At 38.6% G+C, this 26,305-nt stretch overlaps 1 protein-coding gene across 1 annotated transcript in view; it reads right to left on the bottom strand.

Annotated features, from left to right (window-relative positions):
- The window catches only part of CSTF3 (cleavage stimulation factor subunit 3), a 1,368,849-nt gene that overhangs the window by 307,806 nt on the left and 1,034,738 nt on the right, over positions 1 to 26,305 (bottom strand). Inside the window, exons 11-12 of the mRNA XM_044059129.1 lie at positions 4,546 to 4,655; positions 3,103 to 3,219 (exon numbers count right to left, since the gene is read on the bottom strand). Coding sequence (XP_043915064.1) covers positions 3,103 to 3,219; positions 4,546 to 4,655 — 227 coding nt within the window. The remainder of the gene's footprint in view (positions 1 to 3,102; positions 3,220 to 4,545; positions 4,656 to 26,305) is intronic.

Here is a 26,305-nt window from a genome sequence, read left to right as displayed (position 1 = left end):
ACAAGAAACCTATATACATTCATATAAATGAAAACGAACCACATCGACACAATCCAAGTTGCAAGCATTTTACATCACAAACCATACTGACATACTCCCAGTTACAAACATTATACATCACTTATAATCTACCCAATCATTTTCAAACATTACACAGCCCATTTAAGTCCTGCCTTTTTTTAAACCTCATTCCTCCCCTGTATGTATCATTCCAACAATTCCCATTTTTTCCTATGTAGTTTGCTCCTACCATTTTCTAAACATCTCCATTCCAGTTGTTTTATCTCCGTTACTATATTCATTACTTCTAATATAGCTGGTTTAGATTTTGATTTTCATTTTCTTGTAATTGCTTTTTTGGCACCCACCATAATTAGACACAGCAAAGCCTTACCATGTCTAGGCAACTCCGATTCTGTATCATAGCTCAGAAAAATCATCTTCCGCGTCACACCAATCCGCCCACCCAGCATCTCTGACAGTGCATCTCGCAGGGAATCCTTAAAGTCTGCCAACCCACCACACTCCTAGAAAATATGTTCCCAAGTACCTCTTTCTTCTCTGTCACACCTCCAACATTTGCTGTCTACCTGTGGAAAACTTCTCTTTAGTCTACTTGGGGTATAAAAATATTTATGTAAACATTTCCAAGCAAAAACCCTAAATCTTCTAGATTTTGCTGTATATTTGGGAGACATACATATATACTCCTACTGTTTCTTTGTGAATTGATTATCAAATCTCTCTTCCCAATCCTTTCTAACTTCCTCTGATTGAGTCTTATAGTTATGCAATATTTTATACGCTCTACTAATTAATCCTTTTTTAATGGCAGATTCTGTTCTAGATTCTACTAAAAACTCTGTCTCTTTCAATTAGTACCCCCCCTATTTCTTTCTCTTTGCGTATACTCCGATATCAATCCTTGATAGGGGAAGACAATCTCTAACCTGCAGTCCAGATAAATTCTCGGGCTCGTGCCATTTTGTTACCTTTCCCTCTCTAGTTATCTCCTCCCAATACCTTGGATCCTTTGCCAGTTTTCTCCAAAAAATTCCAGCCCCCTATTGTCTATATCCCTAATTGCAGTCATCCCTATCGGCAGAATCTCCTTTCTCCATTTTTGTGTTGCTTAGTTCTTAGGATACTTTCTGCTACTTTATGGATATAATATTCTGTAAAAATGGCTGCTCATTTCCAGACAGGAGATGCTCTTTCCAGCTTTTTTTTTTGAGAGAGCCAAGTAAAAGACTGCTCATTTGCAGTTACACTCAACAAAAATAATGAACTGATTTTAGGTTTAGTTGCAGCCAGTGCACTCCAATTAACATTTTGCTTATATTATCCTATCAATATTTTATCTCCTTTTTCTTCCACAATAAAAATCCACTATTTTATTTTCCCTTCTTACATGGAAGGGCACAGTTACAGAAATCCTTTGTTGAGTGTACGGCCACATCTAGTCGTCATATGTGGCTCACAGTTTCTCCCTACTGACTGAACTAGGGCGTAAATTCTGATGCTTTGGTCTCCTCTGTTCTCTTTTAAAGAGGGTGAGACGTCCTCCTACATTATCTCCCTTGCAGTCTTCCAACACAATTTCAACTGGTTTGTCCACATCCTAATCAAGATTCTTTAGCATGTTTATTCTATTTCTTTGCTTTCCCAAAATCACAAGTTCAGTCGGTGGTTTTACCTAAAGTATAAGGTTTATTCCACTGGCATGTTGAGCAGCCTTTTTGCTTCTCCAAACTGCAGCTTGGTTAACATTTTTATACTAAATCCCTTTGGCATATTGATCCTTTGCAGTCTTTCGTGTAAAATGAAGTTTGGTAAAACGTTTACAGGAATGGTCACAGCTCCATGGCATATACATTTGAAGCTATGACTATAATCTAAACAATGTGGGCTTGATCAGCAGTTTAGGCACTGGATAAACTATCAAGGAGGGTTGAAACTAACTTCCTCATCTTGGTGGGGCGGGGGGTGGTTTGATCTGTTGCAACAAAGACCTCAGAGATAAAACAAGAGTCCAGCATGCAGAATAAAGGCTGCAGACACACCCTTGTCTCTGTCAAGTTGTAATATGCAGATGCCACTGAGGTGGTGGGTGGCCTGTGTGAAGTATACATGGCAGAATGATGGACAGTAGCACAGCAGACCCTTAACACAAGTAAGCTTGTACATCAGTTGCCAGAAGTTACAAAATCCTGGTGGTTGCCTGACTCATGATCTCCCTTGATAATCAACTCTCACATAGCGTAAATAAGGTCTACACCAAAGTAAAATATACATGTGGCATGTTTAGCTAGACTGCCACATATTGTCCATAACAGCAACTGTGGATCACAGTTTCATTCACACAGATGGAAAAAAGTAAACAAAGTGGTAAAGGTATCCATGAAAATGACTTTACTGGAGAACAAACGGATCATCTTTGAGTCCTTAAATATATAACTGAAACAACTGCTCCAACACATGAGACACTGAGGAAAAACTTGCAAGCTGGAAAACAATCTCTGCTTACCAAATCCAGTCGTAAACAAATGAGGAAGAACCTCTCATACCCATAAGCCTTTCTTTTGATGAAACTGCCAAGAGAGGGACATCTGAGCAGAAGACTGTAGCCCCCATACAATACCATATGAAAAGCGGTCATGTTGAACACTATCTGATGCGCCTGTTGCATGTTTGCAAAAGAACATACTACAGGTTTTTTAGGAACTCAACAAAACAGTAGCTGTCCTACTGATCATTGTTGCTGTATTCCAATACTTGTGGAGAATCCTGACATACATTCAGGATACTATGGTTAAAAACCTTGACATTCCATATGTTTTGTGTATGACCTCAGACCACAGGTGCAGGAGTACATAGAACTAAATGGAAGTAACAGAAAAAAACAAATCCTAGCAGAGCAAACTGAGGAGCATTTTTCTAGGAACACAAAGTTAACTTTCTAATAGGTATACTAAATTCACTGGCAGTTTCCTAATCAATGTCTATATAAAGCACATCAGTACCTATGTAACTAGATAAAACAATACAAAATCTTAGAATTACATATCGGGCTTCCCCATCACCTACCATAAAATATCTTACCTCTTCATAGTCAGCGTAGGCAAAATACAGAAGCATATTTTTCTTCAATAATGTGCTGATGGCTCTCTCATAAATGTTTGCTGCTTCATCACTAAACAACTTAGCATTGTTCATGTCCTGAAAAATAGCATTACCAGAACACATTAATCATAATGTTTCAGCAATTCAAAAAAGAGGCATAATACAACAAAATATACAATTTTACATTATAATTTGTAAGCTATTAAAATATTTTCATACCTCTATTTGAGATATGACTATTACTTCAGGTCTTCCCCCTGAAAATAGGTTACTGGTCTAATGGGAAAAACTTAGTCAACAAAAGGTAAGTAAAATAAAATATTCCTGAAAGAAAAAGCCAAATGCAGCTGCTTCTTAATGCCCTAAAGGTAGGTCTCAAATCTCACTGATCCACACAGCAAATATATTCTACATTTCGACTTTGCCACAAAATATCATCCAAGTGTTGTACCTAAACTAGCTATAGCACATACAGCATAGATCATAGCAGCAGACGTTGTGTATTTTGCCATAACCTTCCACAGGACTTCATCATACCTGAAGAACTGTTATCTTATCCTTCTCAGTAGTGTACAGAGATGGAGCCCTAACTAGGATGCATGTCAAATGGGTTTGAGTAATGGCTTTGGTTTTAGAGGAGCCAGATGGAATGATGGGGAAATGAGATGGAGCCTCCATTCTTCTTCAGGTAGGACAGCTTTGGGGTGTATGCCTTTGTGTACATAAACTTGGTGGTAGTCACCAGTGGAGACTGACAGTAACACACAGATGTCTATGGAGGGGGCATTTGATAATATGCTCACACAGGTGGGCACCTATATAGCTTATCCCATCACATACTGTTCCACACAACTTGGATGCAGCAGGCATGGACAGGGAAACTGGTACCGCTAAGAACAAAACCCATGTCCATCTGTACATATTACTATCCCACTCCCAGTTCACCCGACCCTCTCTCCAGGAAGAAATCAACCTTTAAAGATCCTGCCAGAGGAACAAACATATCATTAAAGCAGCTGCGGGGGGGGGGGTTCTTTTGGTCAATGGAACACAGTGCAAGAACACAGAGATACAGAAAAAATACTGCCATCTTCCAATTTTGTTTAGTTTAACATATACCAGTGTAAAATGTACAGTAGTCATACTTGAATATAATGCAAGTAACTGTACATTACATACACATTATCCTTAGATCAATACCAGTTAACTGTTTGCATATGTATGACTTGTGCTTTCTTACAATTATACCTATTGATGAAACATACACTTATGTGCTGTTCGTTATCTGAGTTATGGCTGAAAAGGGTTCATTCAAAGTATATTCATTTGTATACATTTATATTTATATATACATTTTCACAAAAAAAAACACATAAAAAACACTGCTTGCATTACTGACTGTTGAACTGCAGATGATCTTACCCCTTTTTCTGCTAACAACTTGCTGGACTGTTCAAGGTACTGAGCAGCTTCATACCAAATGTCAGGATGGTGTCCAAGGACCAGAAGGCATTGCTCATAGGCAAACATAACTAAAATTATAAAAAAAAAATATTAAATGAAATAGACACTGCAAAAATATGCCACAGACAAAAGTACATTTATACAAATTGCTTGGACAGTAATCCTTTATCTTCTTTCAGACTTTATAGAATACACTCATATAAATGGATCTCACAACTTCTGGACTATGGATCTAGTAAAAAGAGTTAACACTAGTAATGATATATGCAACAATGAAAGACCTAGCAAAATGAGTGCTTATTTATAACTGGACATATGAACATAACAAAACAACAACTCTTTATGGAGTCTGCTCAACTAACTGCTGCAAGCTAGCCTTTGAGCAACTACCTTTCCCACACTCCTGCCTACCACCTTAATGACTTAACATTACGGGAGGTTGATATAATGGTTAAGGTGTTTACCTTACAGACACAATGTGCAGGCTTTGATTCTTATATGGGGTAATTAGCTGGGCTTAAAATGGCCTACATGGGCAGTTAGCCTAGCACTAATCTATGAACCTATGAACATATATCTGTGCCTCATACAACATATCCCAGGATTCAACACCCACTTTTTCCCTGCATCTGTCCTGAAATATGTCCATTTTAAATTCCATCCATGTTCCCTTCGACCTATCACTTTAGATAAAACAAGTCAAGTCCCTTTGAACCAAGACTTAGATATAATGTTCCTAAAAGCAAGACCAATATAAAAAGAGAAACAAAAGAACCACCAACAAAAATGGGGAACAGTTAATATCCAACAGTAACTCTGAAAGAAGAAAATAAGTGAATTGTTACAAACACAGGCACTCAAAAAATGCACTTTAGGAAGTTATTGAATAACTACACAACCATAATTTGAGCTCCATTTCTCAAAGCAGTCAAACTGGCAAGAAGAATTTTTTTAAATATTTTTTTTAGCATCACATTATAAACATTTTAAGTTGCAATACGAGTTCAAATACATTAATAGAAAACAAACCATAATAATGGTTTCCATTATCGCTGTGCAGTATTCAAATACATTTCCTTTTTGATACATTTTTACCAAATTTAATTTGCTTCCACAAAAATCATTACATATGAATAAATGTAGAGTCAGACAACAATTAAACATTACATTTTAAATAATAAATACAAAAACATTAATACTGGAAAACTAATTATAAAAAATACATTCTAAAACATTTTAACTAAACACAATGTATGCTCTACAGTTCAAATCTGTAATAGTATAATTTATAGTATTAAACTTGTTGCTCTTAAATCAGAAATACAATAACAGATTATGAGGTAAAACTTAGGATTCCTTCTTAATTTTCTGAACCAAATCTAGAATGGAAGATCAGTATGTAAAATTAAGAGCTTTTGACTTTGAATGCAATCTGATCAAACCCGTCTATTTTTTCACAAACATCTTTAAAAAAATAATGAATTCAGAAAAGTAGGCAAGGCGGACTGTAACCATTTCCTAATAATAGTTTTCCTGGCAATAGAAAAGTAACACCAAAGAAGATTGCAATTAATTTTACTGATACAGGAGGGTAAGGAACATTATATAAAACTAAATCTTTATAGATATGAAAACTGCCATACCATAAAGCTTGTCCAAAGATTTGTATTTGGGTCAAGTATTCATATAGAGAACATTGATATAAAATATGAACCTAATTTGCCGTAGAATTTAAACTGCATCTCCAACAATTTTTACTATTAGACTTGTCAATTTTTGCTAGTCCTTAAGGTGTAAAAATGCTCTATGTAATATTATCCAAGTATAAATTTTCCAAAGGCAGAACATATCTTAGCAACTGATTATATAAGTTTCTTTGAAAAACATAATTCCAATATTTCCTGTTCAATTTTGCTAGTATATAAATATGGTAAAACTAATTTCTTATAAATAAAATCATATACCACTTTACAAATATAATCAATAAAAGTTTGCAAATTCACTTGGTTAGAATTTAATGAGTCAAATTTGCCAAATATATACAAGTGTGTGCAAGTCCTGAAGGTCACCTTTCTCATCATTTGATCTTATGTTTGAATCCAAACAGTTATACCATCTTAAGGATTTATTTTTTCCTCCTCTGCAATTTGCTTTTATCAAAATTCCTAATAAACCGATAAATGTACAAAATGAATGAATTAAAAAGGCCAATGTTTAATATCAGACTATTTAGGAAACATACCTTTAAATGTTTTAAGAATACTATGTATATATTTAATCCCACTAATTGAAATATCTTATACTGAATATAATTACCAACTACAATCCAAGGCTTATTATTTGTAATCTTAAATGTATAGGATTCTAATTTAAATATATTTATATTCAATAAACTTATTTGCAAGCTTTTCCAGTTTGCATACAGCCATTATATAATAACTTTGTACATTGCCGATTGTGAATAAGTTTCAATGTCAGGAAATGTAATACCTCCCTTCTCTCATGTTCTCATACAATTCATAAAAGTGAGTCCAGGCTTTTTTTTAAGAAACCATAAGATCACTCATGGCTGACCATACTTACGTGAAAATGCTGTTCACTGAAGCAGCATTTTCATGTAAGTATGCTGTTGTGGAGGCCGTACTACAGTGTGGAAAGGAAAATTCCCTTTTCCCCACTGTAGTGCAGTTTCGGAGTAAGAATATTAAAGTATGGGGTTTGGGGGGCACAGGGAGGCATATCCCCCCTGCATAAACGCTTTTTTCTTTTCTTTCTTTCTTTTTTGACACATTTTAATGAAAGTGCTTTTTTGGTAAAATCGCTTTCGTTAAAATGTGTTCTGTGATGTTGGGTTTGACTATTGCAGCTTCGTGCAATAGTCCTAGACCCATACACACATATATATATATATATATATATATATATATATGTATGTATATATACACACACATGCATATATATATATATATATATATTAGTTTTATTTGATACTTAATGGGCGTGAAGTACTTTAGAAAAGTGTAATAGTTTTACCAAGAACACCACTGTTATAATGGGCTGTCTTCAAATGTAAGGAATATACAATTCCACTTGTCTATTAAATTACAAATATTTTGAACACAAATATAATTATCAATTTGTATTTCTTCTGTGTTTGATGTCAAATTCCACAATATTTTATTTGCTTCTTATCCCAATCAAAATTAAATGCATTTGGTAAAAGTGTATTACTTCAATTGAGAATATGTTTATTTTATCTTTAAAAGATAATCCAGATACATTCACAAAATCAAATAGTTTATTGAATATAATTGACATATCTAAATTTTTACTTTTAGTAAAATATCAACTGCAAAAAAATAAAATCTTTGATTTGAAAAATCTATTTTTACACCTAGAATATTTGATAATGATTCTGGGAGGGGAATAGAAAAGAACGGACATCAATCAGTGCAAGATAAATACAGGCTGTAGCATGCACTTTATCATGTGTAACCTTAAATTTAGGTTAGGTAATGCTTTTGGGTGCATTTGTCAATTTGGGGTAATTGTTCTCATCTGGAAGGTTAAACTTAATTTTTTGAAGATGTGCATTGTTTTGAGTGTTTGAAAATAAATGGCCTTACAGGTATAATTCATTGCTTTTTCCTTTTTCTCTACATTAAGAAATGCAGAGTGGAAAAAGCAATGCTGCAGGAAATGCATTTTGAAAGAAGTGAGAAATAAGCATGTGAATTTGACAAAGAAAGGATTTCAGGACTGATATTCAGAAGAATATCAGGCACAATGGCAAATGGGATTAATTATGCTAATTGCTAGACAGGCTCCAATACTGATACAAGAGGGAAACAAGACAATAAAGGTAAATTTGTGATAGTAAGGGAATACTGGCAAGGGAGGAGGATTACACTGGTGTGTACTTACATTCCACCACAAACTATTATGTCTTAAGAAAATTATGTGAGAAATAAGTTTTCAACAAAGAATATTACTTACAGAAGAGGATTGAAAAATGGCTTGCAATTGTGATGATGTATCGGGGGACCTAGAAGGAAAAACATAACAAAAGAACATAGATTTCTGAAAAAAATTATAAAAAATATTTGGAGTTTAAGGAATGGGTAAGTGGAAAGTATTCGAGAATTATTAGAGAAGACAGAAACATCTTCAGCAGTTGTAGCTAGTGAGTTGGATAAAATGAAAATGGAGTTTAAAAATAGGGTAGAAATGAAAGAGATAATGGTTAATAAGTAATAAGAATTACTTAGAGGGGCTGGCAAAGGTTCAAGTATTGCAGAATAAGGGGAATCTTACAGAACAAGAGTGTGCTAAAGAGAAAATAAGGTGATATTTGGATAATATGCATGAGTTGAGACTGTTGTTAAGCAACTATATTTTTTTATAACTCTAGAGCACAAAACCCTTTAGCACAATGACTTAGGCAACAGAAAGTAGAAAGGGTTGCTGCCAAATGTAGGGACCCTAGAACAATAAAAATAATGAAATCCTGCAGAAGTATTAGAGGTATTCTGGAAATTTTATGAAAATTTATATAAAGCAGAGAAATGTTGAAATAAATAGCACAACTGAAAATATTTATGGAGGACTTAATTATGCCAAGGTTAGAGGTAGATGAGGCTCAACAACTAACAATTCAGTTAAGAGGAAATGTAATAAAAACTGTGATGTATAATCAGTCTTCAGCTCCAGGAACAGATGGTATTCCTGTGGAAGTCTGGAAGTTAGGAGGGAAGAAAGTGATAAAGATTCTATGGAAAGTATTTGAAAAGGAGGGAAAGTACCAACATCTTGGAAAAAAGCCAGTGCAGCTGTAATACCCAAAGACGGTAAGACCCATCAAACCCTGCTTCATATAAATTCATTTCAACTTTAAAGCACGAAGAGCTAAAAGTAGGGTGAAAGTGTTACCAAAATTGATAGATATGGATCATTGTGGTTTTGTGGAGAGGAAGCAAACATTTGACAACATTAACAGAACAAAGATGATCCAGAGGGAAGCAGAATGTAAAAAAACACTGCTGATGTTAGTTGGTCTTGATGCAAAGAAAACATTCAACAGAGTAAGCTGGGATTTTATGCATACGGCAATGGAAGCATTTGTATTCCCTAATACAATAAGGTTAATTAGGGGGATATATGAAGGATCACAAGAAAGAAAGGGCTGCTCTTTGTAAGTTGTTTGACCAGAGTAACCAGACAAGGGTGTCCTCGTTTCCCTTTACTTGCTTTATATTTAGAGCCAATGGCAAATAAGGGACTCAGACATGCAAGGATATAGCTGGTACGGTAATCAAAAAAGATGGCTTTATTTGTAGGTGATATTACTTTGTACCTTTAAAATCCAGAAAAGGACATCTCAGTGTTGTGGAATATTTTGAGATAGGTTCAAGTCTTTTGGGGATCTAAAATTAATGAAGATAAAACAAAGCCTACAGACATTATTTATGGGAACACGATAAGATGAAGTATTTAGGTGTATGGCAGCTAAATAAATGTGGGAAGAGACTATACACAGGCAGGGACTAAAAACACGTTCACTGCTTTTATATTACTATCCATATCTGTAAACCAGAGATTCCAGTTTCTCAGTTTTACATTATCTTTTTAGTCTCTTCTCACATTATCTAGTAATTGCTTTAGTATCAGCCAGCAGAATTAAACTTAACAAGGCTTTATTGTATCTAGACAATTCAAATCCTGTGTTTGTGTCTTTTGGCTTTTCCCAGTTAGGGGTCGCCACAGCGGAACTCCGGTCCACTAATGATTGGCAGTTGATTTTTACATACCGGCTTGCCAGGCCTGACGCACAACCTTCAACGAAGGTACGCCCATTCACGCATGTCTCCACGCAGAAGATGCTCTAGCTGAGAATCGAACCGGACAGCGTCTTACTGTGAGGCGACAACGCTACCGCAGCACCACCACCGTGGGTTTACAATTCAAATTTTTTACGTACCAGCTTGCCAGGCCTGACGCACAACCTTCAACGAAGGTACGCCCATTCACGCATGTCTTCACGCAGAAGATGCTCTAGCTGAGAATCGAACCGGACATCGTCTTACTGTGAGGCGACAACGCTACCGCAGCACCACCACCGCGGGTTTACAATTCAAATCCTGTGTACCAACTCAAAAGATTCATTTCCTTATTTACAGCCATTTCCTCATTCATATGCCTCTCAGTTTTTGTATTGCCTTTTGTTCAGTCTCTAAGCTTGCCTGGAAGCAGATTTCAAAGAATCCTTCCTCAAGCAGATAGCAAATGTTGGAAGTGTGATGAAGAGGTAACTGGGATCATATGTTTTGGGAATGTAATGAGTTGGTAGACTTTAAAAATTCCCTACAGAGTACTTTGTTGAAAATACTGGGTGCGGAAATGGCTATAACTAAGGAAATGATTCTTTTGAGTTGGGACAGACAATTCGAATTGCCAAGATATAGCAAAGTCTTATTAAGTCTAAGTCTATTAACTGCCAAAAAAGACAATTACTAAAAAATAGAAATCAAAATCTAAACCAAATGTATTTAATGTATTAAATATTAAACATTATAAAACATAAAATAACTAAAAGAGGGTTACTCAGAAAAGAGAAGCAGCAAATTACATAAAAAATAAATGGAAATTGTTGGAACAGTACATGAGGAATAATACTCAGGATGTTTAAGGGAAGACTGGAATTCGTCAATTTATGTAAAGTTGCACTGATGATAGTTCCAAGGAAAAAGGGTTGATTCAACATAGGAGTTTGCAACTCAGTCACCCTTCTTGTAGAGGTCAAAACAATCAGGAAAATTGTATTCCATGTTAAGAACCTCAAGTCAGCCAGGTTAGCTGGTTCAAACGGAGCAAGTGGTGGCTTCTTTAAAACAAAATTAAGATCCCAAGGAGGGGCTACCAGTTTTCTTGAAGGCCTCTTAAGCAAAATCCCTTTCAAAAACATTTTGATATGAAAATGCATTGTAAGAGGAGGATCCATGGGCAGACATGCTGAAATAGGCAATAAAGGAATATTGATAGAGGAAGAAAGGCCATAGGATAGTACCTTAAAAAACTAGCCCTGAATGGGTGATGGTTATGTTGTTGGCACCAACTAGAAAACCTTTTTGATTTGCTAATATATGATTTTCTAGTAGCAAGCTTTCTTGCCTCTATTAGTACCTACTTCACTACCTCAGTAACTAGACCCTATCATCTAGGCAGTCAACTGAAATTGATTGGGGTCAGGTGTATAAAACACTCCTGATCTTGTGTGAGCAGATCCATTCTATGAGGAAGCTTGTGTGAATTGCCCAAAACCATTTCCAAAAAAAAAAAAAAAAAAAAAAAAAAAAAAAAAAAGAGAGAACCACAGTTAACTTGGCCAGAAAGTACCCTGGATATCAGTGAAAATTGTGGAAAAGCATACAGAACATTACTGTTCAAGGAAAAGGAAATGCATCTGTGTTCCAGGCCTTGCCTTCTGGTTGTTCAGAGAGTAGGCAAATAGGTCTATTAAGTAACCCCCCCCCCCCATAGAAGGATCAAATCTTGTAAGACTCCCTGCTCTAGTTTCCATTTGTGAAGGCCTGCCATTGTCCTATTCAGCTTGTCTGCCACACAGTTTTGCTATGTTAGAATGTAGGATGCCTGGAGAATGGGACTGTGCTATGAAGCTATATCCCAAGTTAACATGGCTAGTCTACAAAGGGTATGACCTGTCTCTTCCTTGCTTGTTGATGTACCATATGGGTAAGGCAGAGAACTCAATGAGAATCAGACATAGAAAACCTTAACACATGCTTGAAGTCTAGAAGATTAGGAATGAGATGAGCATCTTTTAAATCTTTTTTACAGGAAACTTGAAGGAACAAAAGGTAAACTGTGAAGTGACATCATTTAGAACTTGGGCAGTATCACAAACAGGTTTAGGAAAGAAAGATCCAGACCTTGTCTCCAACCATTTTATTTATTTGGCACCAAAAGATCTTCAATAAAACCTTTCCCCATCTATGAAGGCAGAACTGGTTATATCACAAAGGACAGGTGGAAATAAAACAGTCTGGTCTGGTGGATGAGGAATTGCCCCCAGAGATGAGGAATTTCCTTCAATGCCATCTGTGACTTCAATGAATGTTCTTCAGAACCCATTTGTTTGAAACTGTCTTTTACCTAAGAGAAAAGTTTAGATTCAGATTTTCTAGAAGGGAATCAGTACAGCAAATATGGGAGGGGGAAACAAGGTCCCTTGAATAGTCATTCCAAGACTGTCCTTGGTTTTGGGGGTTCCTGAATTCTTTCTGGAACCCCCTTACCATTTCTTCATAATCTTCTATTTACCTGCATTTTGTTGATACTGTTTACTTTGGGCGAGTAGTTAGATAAGCCCTTAGAAAATTTGGAAACGGAGGGCTGCAAAATAAAAAATTCCATGTAGTCTTCTATCCATTTTATTGCATGTTTTGTTCACCTCTGGAGCAGAAGAACCAAAAAGTATCTCTATCCAAATGAAAACTTAAAATTTAATTTGTTACATCATCTGGGAGGTTCTGAGAATGTGGTCAGGCAGTATCAATTCAGCCATTCATATACTGTAAACAATGAGTAGCAACCAATACAAATAAAGAAACTAAAATCATCTAAAGCATATTTTACCTTACAAGAAGAACCTGCAGACAAAGCATTCCTTGTACTTTCACAAATTAGAATAAATGTTAACATACATGCCTGTCAATTCAAAATTCTGAAAATTAAAGTTGCAGAACCATACACCCCCCAAACTTATCATTAATCGTCCCATTCTTATCAGAAAGATTAGGATTGGAATTGACTAAATAGCAGGAATAGGATTAGCTAAAACTACAACTGCTGGGTCATGTTTGGGAAGAGTGTATAAAAACTTGAAAGACTGAGGAACTTTATTCATTCTCTCTGCCTCTTTCAGAGGCAGCTGGCTGGCTATCAGGAAAGCTGCAGGCAGTGGCGCACACACACAGACAGAACTAGAATAATGGGAGAAGGTTCAGTTCATATTTGCTGAGAGACTGGGAAACCTAAGTGTTTTCCCACTGAAAACACTGGCATATTCTGGAAATAGTCTCAGAGAAAGAAACTCTAACAGGGAGAACAAGAAACTGAACTCTCCTCAGAGTCTGAATTAGAAATCTGAGAAGAAAACACTATATGTCCTTTCATCTTCCTGTCTAGATTCTAGATTCAGCATCTTGAATCTCTTTAGGAAAAGAGGCACTCTTTTTTTCAGCCTAAATGAAACACTGAGTCACACCCAGTAAACTACTCCTAAATGAAACACTGAGTCACACCCAGTAAACTACTCCTGTCTAAGCAAATTTGAGTGGTAGATGCATGTTTAGTTTTTGGTTTCTTTTTGACAGGAAAATGGAGTCAATGGTGTTATTAATGGCAGTAACAGCTTCCCCAGGGAAGGGCACAACATTCTGACAAAACAGGGAAGTCTTCACTGTTCCCTCTTACTGGACCGACGAGCGTCTCTTCCTTGCCCACTGAGAGGACCCCAACATTCACAGAGGATGTGGCTAACCTCCAGTCCATAGTGGCTGTATGTGCTACACCAGAGGGATCTGGGGTAAAAGATGAGTGGTCTGAGGTACAACAAATAGCTACAGCAGAGTCACCCACATGCATCTGAGGCAAACTGTTAGCCTGCTATGGTGGCAAATGCTGTTAGCTTAACTTTTTCTTTCTGTGGCTGGAAGAACAACAAACAGTGGGCCTGGTAGTTTGTTCCATGGTCAAGCCAAAAATGGTCTCTCTTTCCTGGGAAAAACAAGCAGCAAAAGCCAGTAAAATTATTAAGTCTTTAAAAGTCACTTTTCCACAAAAAAACACAGTAAAAAGCAAAACATTTTGCCAGCCCCCAAAAGTAAAATAAACACAAGTTCTCCATATAAAAATGGATTTTAATTAAACTTTTAAACTGAGAGAAAAAAATGTGCTCTTGTTTAAAAGTACAATACCATCTTATGTGTGTGTGTAAAAATAAAGAGAGGAGCCTTCTACTTAGATTTCTGTAAGAGGTTACATACAAGTATGTACACATTTGTCATAAGACAATCTTCTATTACAGTAAGTACAAAAGGCCCTAGGCAGAACATATCAAAAGAACCAGAATACAGAATTTGAAACAATGTAATGAAGCCCAACAGAAAAAGTATATTGAATAGCTGAGCAGTTTAAATGTAATAACAATACACCACACACAAAACGTAAAAGCTAAGCACCAAAATATTAAGTACTTTTGTCCAAAAGGATTTCGTCAAAACTGTTGAAACCAAATAAGATCCTGGTATTTATAAAACTCAACCTATATCACATGACCAATTAACAGTAACTATAACTGAATCAATCGCATCCTAACAGAAACCCTGAAATATTGAATACTGAATGTAGCACACAATGTTGTTTTATTAAAGTATAAGTGTTACAATATTTTTAATTATAGTGCTTTATCCATTGATAAAGCTTATCTTTTATTGTTCTCCAAAGGATTTACTTTTATTCCTAGGGTCTTTTGATGTGGCTGACTCTGTTTTGGAACTAAAACTTTTAACCAGGAAATTGAACTTGGCAATTTTTTTTCATTATAGAAATGCTGAATATCAGAACCAACTGATATAATTAAACACAGTATCCTACTATTTTGACGTTTGAAAATTTATGTGAAAATGATTTATACAACTTGGCCTCCCATAGGTCTAAAAACTTTAAACAAAATTTAAGCAAAAAAAAGGGCATTACATCAAGAGCTGCTAGTCAATAAAAATGTCAGGGATTATGAAATCAGACAAAGGGGGTGGGATAATTTTGTTTGCCCAAATAGACTACATTTCTCAAATGTTTAACATTTTGCAGAACACTGATGTGTATATAACTTCCTCCAGGAATGAGTTCAACACAGCAGTCAGGAATACTCAGTTGTTTCTACAGGATAGTTTTATTGAAGATGTCATTACTTCCACCCTGTATCAGGCTTTACAGAATGCCCACCCTGTCATTCCAACTATATTTGATATTCCCAAAATCCACAAAAGTATTACACAGACTTCTTTGAGACCTGTTGTTGCGACTCAGGGCTCAATTACCTACCCTTTGGCTGTATATGTGGACAAATCACTCAAGGCTTATCTGGCTTCTTTTCAACAAATTATTAAGGACCCCTGGGATTTTCTGGGCAGGATCAAGAATGAATTGCTTGATCCCAACTTAACTTTTTTAACTATCGATGTGGTTGACCTTTTTATGTCTGCTCCTCACTCTGATGGAATGGAATTATTTGAGAATATATTATAAGACCGTTTTATCATCCACCGAGGTACAGTTAGTAAACTGTATAGATATCATTCTTACTAACAACTTTTTATACTTTGAAGGTGAGATGCACAAAAATTACTGGGGTAGCTATGCATGTGGCTTGTGCATCCACCTTTGTCAACATGGTTATGTCGGCTTGAGAAAGACTATATGTTTTTAAATCCCAGCTTTTTGCTCATTGCAAGTTGTACCTCAGGTTTTTGGATGACACTTTTGTGTTGTGGGTTGGAGAGGGAGACCTGATTAAAGATTTTATTGAATATTTGAACACTACCACCTGATTTTTAAGGTTTACTTTTCAACACAGTAAAGATTACATTAGTTATCTAGACAAGGGAATTTCCATTTCTGGCAATCGCGTTTAGTCTGCCATTAATAGGAAACCTACTTTTTCAAACTCTGATTTGCACTATAACAGCTTTCACCTGATTGCATATAAAAGGAGTCTGATCAAAGGACAATCTTGTCAGATTGGCAAGAATGGTTTCCAATGAGGTAGTGTTTGAACATGAGAAGCAAATTTTATTTAGGAAGTTTTTAGAAAGAGGATATCTGAGGAGTTTTATAGATCAGATTTGTCAGGAAGTTTGTGTGAACTAGGGTGCTATGTATAAGCCCTTGTTGGGACAAGGTTTGGTCTATTCGCACAACTTTACCCAGAACAGCATTTGTGAGCATGATGATAATTTTGGTAGGGCATTGGTCCTCCAATATAGTGATCACTTGAACCAAGTAAAAAATATCAACCAAAAGGTTTCCGTTGTTACCGATTCAATTATTGTTACTTAATTGGTCATGTGATGTATGCTGAGTTTTATAAATACCAGGATCTGATTTAGTGTCAACAGTTTTGATGAAATCCTTTAGGACAAAAATATGTAATGTTTTGGTGCTTAATTTTTACTTTAGATTTGTGGTATATTTTTATTAGATTATTAAAAGTACAGTTGTGTACACTTACCATAAATGTAGATGTTCGAGTGTATTCACCTGTGGGCTATCCCTGCTGCGGTAGCCCTCGGATGCCCGAATACCAGAGTCAATATTTTCCTGCGTTGGCTGTGCTTGCTTGCTGTCTGACATCAGGTTGTCAGTGTTATAAAGGAAGGCAGCCGACACCATTACATCAGTTTTTCTTGCCCTAACCAGTCAGAAGCCCCAGGAAATATGGTAAAGTAGTCCTGGTGGCTAAAAGCCATCGTAAGAAGCTTATGTCTCCCTAAGGAAAGAGGATATAAGGGGAAAGGGAGGGAGGGAAACCAAGACTGCAACAGTGACTACACTCGAACATCTACATTTATAGCAAGTGTACACAACTGCACTTATGTACTTCCTGTTTCACTGTTGCAGTCAATACCTGTGGGAGGATTAACAAACCTGAGGAGAGGGGTGGTGGAATTGGTTAGAGACCTAGGAATGGGTCAGCATGTCCTGCAGAACTGCAGAGGCAACCCCTGCCCTTAGCATATAGAGGTAGGTGGTGAAGCTTGGTAACGGTATGGACAGAAGACCATGTGGCAGTTTCCAGGATGTCCCTGGTGGGAACTCCTCTGAGGAATGCTGAGGAAGTGTAGGCTGCCATAGTGGGATGTTCCCCATGCAAAGTACATCAGAAATGGGTACAGTGTGAGATACATTGGTAAAAGGATAGCTTGGAAATGGGCTTCCCCTCTGCCCCTGGGGCAAAGATGACAAAGAGGTGGCCTGATTTCCTGAAGGATCTAGTAGGGTCCAGATGGTATCTGAACTGTCTGTGCATGTCTAGTGAGTGCAGAATTCTTTTCCCCTTGTTTGGAGGGTTAGGAAAGAAGGGGGGGGGGTAGAGGTATAGGCCAGCAGATAGTTACATTAGATACCACCTTAGGTATAAAGGAGGGATTTAGTTGTGAGGGAGACCGTGTCTGCATGGTAGAAGATGAAGGGCTCAATGGCCATCAGTGCCTGAACATGTGAAACCCTTCTGGCTAGAGATATAGCTAGGAGAAAAGCAGTCTTTCAAGAGAGGTAACTAAGTTCTGCTGAAGCAGCAGTTTGAAGGGTGGTAGAGTTGTTTTTCCCCCAAAACATAATTCAGGTCCAAGGCTGGAGTGGGAGGCCTTCTGGGAGATATAATATTAGAAGTCCCTCTGAGGCATTGTTTAATCAAAAGGTGGGATTAACAGGGGCTATTCTGTATAAAAATGAGCTGAAGCGTGGATTTAAATATGGGAGAAAGAGAGGCCAGTATTAAGTAGCTCCGCTAGGTAGTCCAGGATAACAGGGTTGGAAGGTGGTGACGTATTTTCCCCTCTGGACTGGCTCCAGGAGCAGAATCTTTTCCATTTTCCTGTGTAAGATTTTCTGGTGCTGGGCCATCTGGCCTGTGTGACAATGTGCAGGATCTGTTAGCTTAACAGGGTTCCCTAGTCTGCCTTTTGAGTATTTGCCATGCTGATAGTTCAAGAGTCTGCGAGTCTGGGTGTAGCATTCCCCACACCCCCAGCCAGAGTCAGGATGTCTAAGATCAGGGGGAAACTGGCTGGGAGGCTGTAAGATCAGGCTGCTCAGAAAGGGGTAATAACCTTGTCTGGGCCAATCTGGAGCAATGAGGACGGCCTTTTGTCTCTCCTCCCTTAACATGACCAGTACCTTGGGGACGAGTACACAAATACAGAGTGTACCGGGGTAGGTGAAGGCATCCACCTTCCACGCTAGGTGGTGATACCCCCTAGTACAGAAATTTTTCCGCTGCTGGATGGCATGTGAAGCAGAAAGATCCAGCTCTTGAGACCCCCCACTCCCAGGTGATTTGTGAGAGGATTTTTCTGTACAGCTGCCACTCGAGGGTATCCAGGAAGTTTCGGCTTAAGTGGTCTGGCAGGGTGCGGTTGCTCCCAGGTGGGAATTGGCTATCAGGTATAGTTCCATGGAATAAGCTGCTAGTCCGAGGTTCATGGCAAGCACAGAGGGTAAGATAGGGTCCCTCCCTGTTAGTAGGTGTACCCCATGTACCCCATTACTGTGTTGTCTGCTTGATTAGGAGAACCCCTGGCTTGAGCTGGGGTTTGAAGGGTGTCACAGCCTTTTGTACTGCAATCATTTTCTAGGTAGAAGTGTAAGGGAAGGTGGTGGGCATCCCAAAGACCAAAGGTGCACCTGCCTACTAGGTGAGCGCCCCAAGCCAAGTCTGAGGCGTTGGAGGTAGTCTGCCCGGTTGGGCAGAAGTTGAAGGAAAGACCCTAGTTCTGGGCAGGGGCCTCGTCCCATCAGAGAAACTCAGCCCCTATACAGGGGATCAGTGGTTCAGGGGTCTCTGGAGCTAGAGTGTGTGGACTCCACAGGTTCTTTTGGGTACCACTAAGGTTTTCGCATGTGAGGCCTGGCCAGAGACATTAGAAGGATGCAAGATGCCATGTACCTCAAGGTTTACAGGGACTTCCTCACTGTGCAGTGATGTCTGGGAGCCAGCTGGTGAGAAAGAGCTGCAGGAATCTCTGTTTTGGGAGTAGGAAGGCCTTTTGGGCTGCTGTATGCAGCATTGTTCCCAAGAAAATGATCTTCCTGGAGGATGTTTTGTCCTGATTTCTTCTAGTAGATGGTGCACCCTGAGGGGGTTAGGAAGGCTTTGACAAAGAGGGGTCCTGGAGCAGCTATTCTTTGCCATCTGCCTGAATGAGGCAGTTGTCCAGATAAGGGTAAATTTGTATGTTTTTCTGTCCGCCAAAGGCTACGACTGGGGCTAAGGCCTCTTGTAGAGGTAGGGTAACTAACCATGCATTTCTGGTCAGCCTAGGCAGAAACTGCTGCCAAGTTAGCATTTTGAATATGGTGACTGCCAGAAAGGTGTTCTGAATGGGTAGATCCAGGGAGGGGCACCAAGCACCCTCTGTCATAGGAGCAAGGGGTAGTGTGGAATAAGAGCCTTTGCTTGATGGATTTGAGGAGACCAGTTCCACTGCCCCTAGGGATAAGTGAGCTTGGACAAGTTCCAGTGCCAGTGCTCAGTGATATTGACGTAAAGGTACCCTCTTAGAATTGGGAATTAGTCGAAGAAAATTCACATCCCTGAAATAAGATATTTAAGACCCAATGGTTCTTTTTAGCTGGTGAGAGAAAGGAGTGCAGAAGGGGGAGAGAGAGACCTTGAGGGATTTTTATCCTGGGGGGCTTAGAACTCCCTGCTTTTGGAGTGGAAGTGGTCCACCGCTTAGTTCTCTGCTGACCCTGGGATAGGAGTCTGGGTGGTCTGTCCCTGCAGGGCTTACCTTGCCCCTGTCTGCTAGGTGAAGGAAAGAACCAATGTTTAGAGGGAAAATTCATGCTGAACCTAGGAGGTTGCATCTGAATGAAATATTTTATTGCCCGTATAGATTTTGCTTTGTGTTCCATCTTTTTAAGCACCTCTTCTGCTTTTACTCCAAACAATCGGTCCTTATCCAAAGGCGCATCAAGTGATTTAGACTTGACATGATCAGGTAGAGGTTGTTCCTTCAACCATGCATGTCTCCTAATGACAGATCCTGACACTGCTGCCCTGCTTGCGGCTTCTAGGATGTCATATCCACAGCGTAAAGAGTGTTTAGTCACTTGACAGGTCGAGTGCAGTAGATCTGCTAACTCTTTTGAATTGGCACAGTCAGGAAAGGTAGAAATCTTTTGTTTAAATAGTTCCAAAGTGTGTTGTTGAAATTTTAACATGTGGAACTGACAGTTGAGTACTCTGATAGCTAAGGTTGCAGAGGTGTATACTTGTTTACCCCATCTGTCCAGCGCTCTGGAATCCTTGTCAGGTGGAATAGGATTCTTTTTAGAACTAGCCTTAGCTCCTTTAGGTCCCTGCGTAATGACATCCAGGTCTGCAGCAGGATTTCTGTACGGGTGTTTGTGAGAATCCGGTACTCTGTAATACTTGTCAGGTTTTCTGAGAGCAGGTGGGAGGGCGTCAGGAGTTAAACTGGATTCATGAAAGATATCATCAACCACCTCTAAGATAGGAGGGATGGCCAAGGGTCTGTGCTGCGGCAGCTCTAGAAACTCTCTCTTCTTAGACTGAGGGAAATCCTGGGATTCCCAGTGGAAATGCTCCCTGAGGGTGTGAAGGGCTTACCCAAAGGAAAAATCTTCTGGAGGGGAGGCAGAATGAATGGATTCCTCTGCATCTGAATCCTCAAAGCAGTCAGAGGTGGTAGTTCCTCTTTAAAAACTGAAGGACTCCTCAGAATCCTGTTCTGTCAGTATTTCAGGAGAAAGGATACTTTTCCTTTTAGAAATTGTGGCCTGACTACCTCTGATAAGGGTGATAAGATCCTCCACCATTTTAAGCATTTGAGCTTGGGGTGGTGAAGCAGGAGTAAAATGGTGGCTAGAGGTAACTTTCCAAGGAGTGGGCTTGCCTCTAGGCCTCAGAGTATCCATCATTCTGAGGAAATGGTAATCAGGGGAGAAGACGTCAATTTTTGTCTAGCTTCGGTACTGCGAAAGACCTCCTTGGAAGCCGGTGCCTGCATCGCAGCTCCGGACCCAACCAAAGGCTCGGAAGATGAAGATGATGTCTGCAGCATACCGGACTCCGAAAGGTTCTCAGTAGAGGCCTGCAAAGATATCGAATTGGGCATCAGGGGCACCTCAGTGAATTTTGGAGAACTGATTACCTGCTTCACCTTGAGTGGCCTGTCTCTATCTTTATCCTTACATTTTTTCAGAATGTCTACGGATTGTTTGCTGATGGATGCCATTTTGGCTACAATAAGAGCTCTACGACAAATGGTTCTCACATTAAAAGAGGGCACCGAACCTGCAACAGGGGACGTCATGGTCTGGGCCTACACAAGTAATGCAGTATTAATGGAAATCTCAGTGTGGTATTTGCTTTCCACATGCGAGACAATTGTTAACTTTTTCTGACATCGGTTAGTGCAAGAAAAAAAGATCCCCAACGAGGTACTTAGCTTTAGACATTTTCAGCTGAAATTCAAACTCTAGTAGAGACTTACCAGCGCACTTGTGAACTGCTTCTGCTACGGGCTCCGCGGCAATAAAGACTGATGTAATGGCATCGGCTGCCTTCCTTTATAGCACCAACGACCTAACGTCAGACAGCAAGCAACCGCAGCCAATGCAGAAAAACATTGACACTGGCATTCGGGTCAGCAGAGGGCTACTGCAGCAGGGATAACCCACAGGTGATGACTGCAACAGTGAAACATGAACATCTGCTCAATTATTCAAACTCTATTTCTGTTTTTTTTTTATACACACTGCTTGTGGTTCTTAGTTATTCCTTTTGGGTGTGTTTGCCACTTCCTTATGTTCAAGTACAAAAGGACACATGGTTCTTATTACATGACCTTCATGACATATACTCTGCAATGGTTACTAGTGCACAAAGAAATTATAAATTAATTTGTCACCAGTTTTTCACAGGACAAAAGGCAAAAGAAAAATAAGTAACCATATCAATCTTCACTGAATATTAGTCCTATTTAGAGAATGAGTGTTAGTTCTGGCATGTGTACTGGGACAGCTGGACAAGAACTAGTTACATATGTAAACATTGCTTAGAAATTGGAGAGTTATTTGAAAAAGAGGTACTACTGGATGGAAAAATCATGGTAGGGTATCGAAATCTTTCCCAAGTTTTTGCAAAATATTAATTAGTTGGATTATCCAACAGCAAACTAACTAACTGGTATAACCAACAGATAACGGAGATTTCACACCCAGGGTCAACTTCTCTGACCTCATCTTAACACACCTACTAATGAATATTCCATTCTATGAAGCTGTACATACTACATCACACAGAGTTGTAGCAAGGGAATTTGCAGTCTGCAACTCACCAATCTGGCACTCCCTGCTGCCTGTAAGTGTTGCAAAACGACAACTTGCAATCTGCTACGCTGATTTTTGCAAGGTGGCAACAAAGTTATGTAGCTGCCCAAATAAATCATTGCTATTTTTGAAATAAAAGAACAGCTTGACAGCATTTTAGCAATCTTGCTTCATGACAGTTTGCAAACTAAAGTGTGTGGCACCCCCTACAAGTTATACCTAGAGTAGATGTCCCCTCTGCTCCACACTTCCTATGTCTCTGGCTTAAAAAGAACCATAAAAATAGGTTACAGTCATTTGCTTCCTACTCTCACCATAGTTGCTTTTGGGAATAACTGCTTAAGATTGTATTTGCTCCTGTGATGCTGTCTGCTTCATTGAGAAGCAATCTGGGATTAAAGTGTATTATTTTGTAAAATTCCTAACCTCCCAATGTGAGGAAGAGAGCTAAAGATTGTTTTTTCTGTTTAAGTGGTCACTCTTTTCACTAAGGTTCCATGATTTAAGTGGCCACTCTTTTCACTAAGGTTCCATGATTTCTGAGTGCAAATAAAGTTAGGGGTATGGGGTGGCAGCAGGTCTCAGACCCTTGCAAAAAAGGCTTTTTTTGGAGGTGGGAGTTACACTGTGGTGCACTTGCTTGGCTATTCCATAGCCACTAGAACATGTGTCATGAGGATCTGTGCACTTAAGCTGTCAGTTATTAAACTTTTGCTAGGCAGTTGTGTTGAAGCATGTGGCAACAAGGGAATTATCTTAGAATCCAAAAAACATTTCAAAGTATGAAGATTGATTTTTACCTTCTGTTTTTAATTATCTTTTCCTTTGAATCTGGGACTGACCTATTACTTGTTTTGATATGTAATTCATTTGCCAGGTTTATTAGTAGCCCTAATGGCTAAAGTACTAAATCAACCAACCTCCCTCTTCTTTTAAAGGGAAAAGTCCTAACAGGTAACTCTAAGCTTCACAGATTAGCCTTTGGGTTATAACAGATATCTAAACTGCCCTTAAAATACTTATAGATACAATCTACAGATCCCAAAGTATCTGTGCATCTGAGTATGTACTATTATGTTATAATAAATACACATATTTGTACATATGTGGAGTTCGGCCCACAGACTGTGGAAGTTTAAACCTTTCTAAACAACATTTCTTAGCAGAAGACGGTCTTTGAGGTAAGCCAGTTTAAAATCTCTACCATATTAATCATCTGAAAATGGTTTAGTTTCAAACTTATTGAGATAAGGGGTTACTGCTAATGCTGTTTCTGAGCCTTAATTATTACTGGTTACTTAGTGGTGTTAACTTCAATTTGCCTGTGTGCTGCTGCTGCTGCTGCCCGCTTTAAACATTATCTTCAGCTCTAGGAACATGGTATATCATACCATGTCTGCTCTACAGCAGTTCAATAATAATTTGGTACTGTACTCATCATCCCATTGTAATATTGTACTGTGGCAGCCATGCCCACTTTCAGGTGCTCTTACACTATACTACTTTGAATGCGTCTTAAATTATTGTGCTTACATCAATGCCTGCTGTTCAACTGATCCATACAATACTGCACCATTCTCAGCTGTATTATACTGTGCATCACTGTACTGTGCTGTTTTCACTGTCTTTTTATAGATTAAGCAGCTCCACATCCCTTCTAGACAGACCAAAGGTCAACATAATTTCAAAGTATAGTTGTACAAGTTGAACTTAACATTACAGTAGATGTTCGAATGATCACTGCTGCAGTAGCTTTAGCTAAATGGGTTATATCATGCCATGGATATAAAACAGCTGACAGCTTCCAAAGCTTCAGGCACCTTCCAAGCACCCAAAGTGTCAAGTGGCTTGAGCTAACTAAAAGACAAGTTTGGGTTCAAAGCCATTCATAGCTTTCCTGCCAACAGAGAGAGGGGGACTGAGCCCTGAAAGAGCAAGGAAAGGAATAAAAAATAAAAGTCCACACCCTGGCATAAAAAAACAAGTGGGATGGAGGGAACTGCTACTGCAACGGTGATCATTCGAACATCTACTGTTATGGTAAGTTCAACTTACACAAATGTACTATGTTCTTCACATTGATCACTGCTGCAGTTGCATTAACTACATGAGTAGATTACCATAACTGACTACATTTGTGAGGTGGAAGGAGGGGAGTCCTAATGGTCCTCGCAAAGCATGATCTAGACCTACAGGAATAATCCAGCTTATACTGCTTTGCAAAACTATGTACAGAGGACCAAACAGCAGCTTCTAGATTACTTCTAGAATACCACCCTTTCCAAAAAGCCATAGAAGATGCTAAGGTCCTTTGTACAGAGGGCCTTGACCCTCCCTAGAATAGACTTGTCAGAGTGAGTATAACAAAAGGTAATAGCCTTACACAACCATTTGGAAAATAGTCCGTTTTGACACAGGTTGTCATTTCTTCTTACCTTCACAAGAAATGAACAATTGATCCAATGATAAGAAGATAGTACTACAAGATAGTACTAGAGTTGTCTGGAGACATCGAAGGTATGGAATATCCTTTCTCCCTCATTTTTAGGTTCAAGAAAGAAAACGGAGAAATGGATAGTTTGACAAAGTAAACTCAGATACCACTTTAGGCATAAAAGAAGGATTTAATCCTCAAAGAAACCATGTCCTTGGGGGGGGGGGTGACAGCATAAGAGCTTGCAATTCAGATACCGTTCTTGCAGAGGTCAGAGCAATCAATAAAACTGTTTTCCATGTTAAGAACCTCAAGTCAGCCAGATCAGCTAGTTCAAATAGAGCAAGTGTTAGTTTCTCTAACACAAAATTAAGATCTCAAGGAGGGGCCACTGGTTTGCTTGGAAGCCTTATGCAACACCACTTTCAAGAATATTTTGACATGTGACTATCTTGAATGAAGATGATCCATAGGCAGATGTGCTGAAATGGCCAATAACTACACCTTGACAGAGGAATAAGGAAGGTCACAGGATAGTAACTCTCACAAATATTGTAAAGCCACAGAACAACTAGTCATAAATGGGTGCCAGTTATGTTGTTGGCACCAACTAGAAAACTCCTTACCATTTGCTAATATGTGTTTTCCTAGTAGCAGGCTTTCTTGCTTCTATCAGTAACTTCTGCAAGGCCTCAGAAAACAGGTGTCTAAAAAGAATTAAGACCCCATCATTCAGGCAGTCAACTCAAGATTATTGATATTGGGCCTATCTCTCAACCTGAAAACATCAAAAATATGGACAAAGGCCCATGAAAAATAGGTACAAATCCATAAGCTGATTAACATGCAATTTGCATACATAATTATGTAACCCCCCACCCACTCCAATGGAATTGTGGGATACCAACTTTCAAATGCAAACTGAACAGACATGTGGCCCCTGCCCTGACTCTATTGTAAATTGTAACCGTTTTTTTTTTTTAATGTGTAGCAATGATGCTCAATGGGAAGGGAGAAGATGATGAACCTTAGGATTTTGTTTTTGGTGACTTGCAGTATGTGGGTTTTGTGGTAAAGGTAGGACATTTAATGGTAGGCAATATTCTAAAACTTAGCAAAACAATA

The sequence above is a fragment of the Protopterus annectens genome, chromosome 17.part0 (genome assembly GCF_019279795.1).
Source record: "Protopterus annectens isolate FY-2018-M chromosome 17.part0, PAN1.0, whole genome shotgun sequence".
In the NCBI taxonomy this organism is placed as follows: Eukaryota; Metazoa; Chordata; order Ceratodontiformes; family Protopteridae; genus Protopterus; species Protopterus annectens.
Note: the sequence above shows the minus strand (reverse complement) of the source record. Positions and strands in the feature narration are given on the sequence as shown.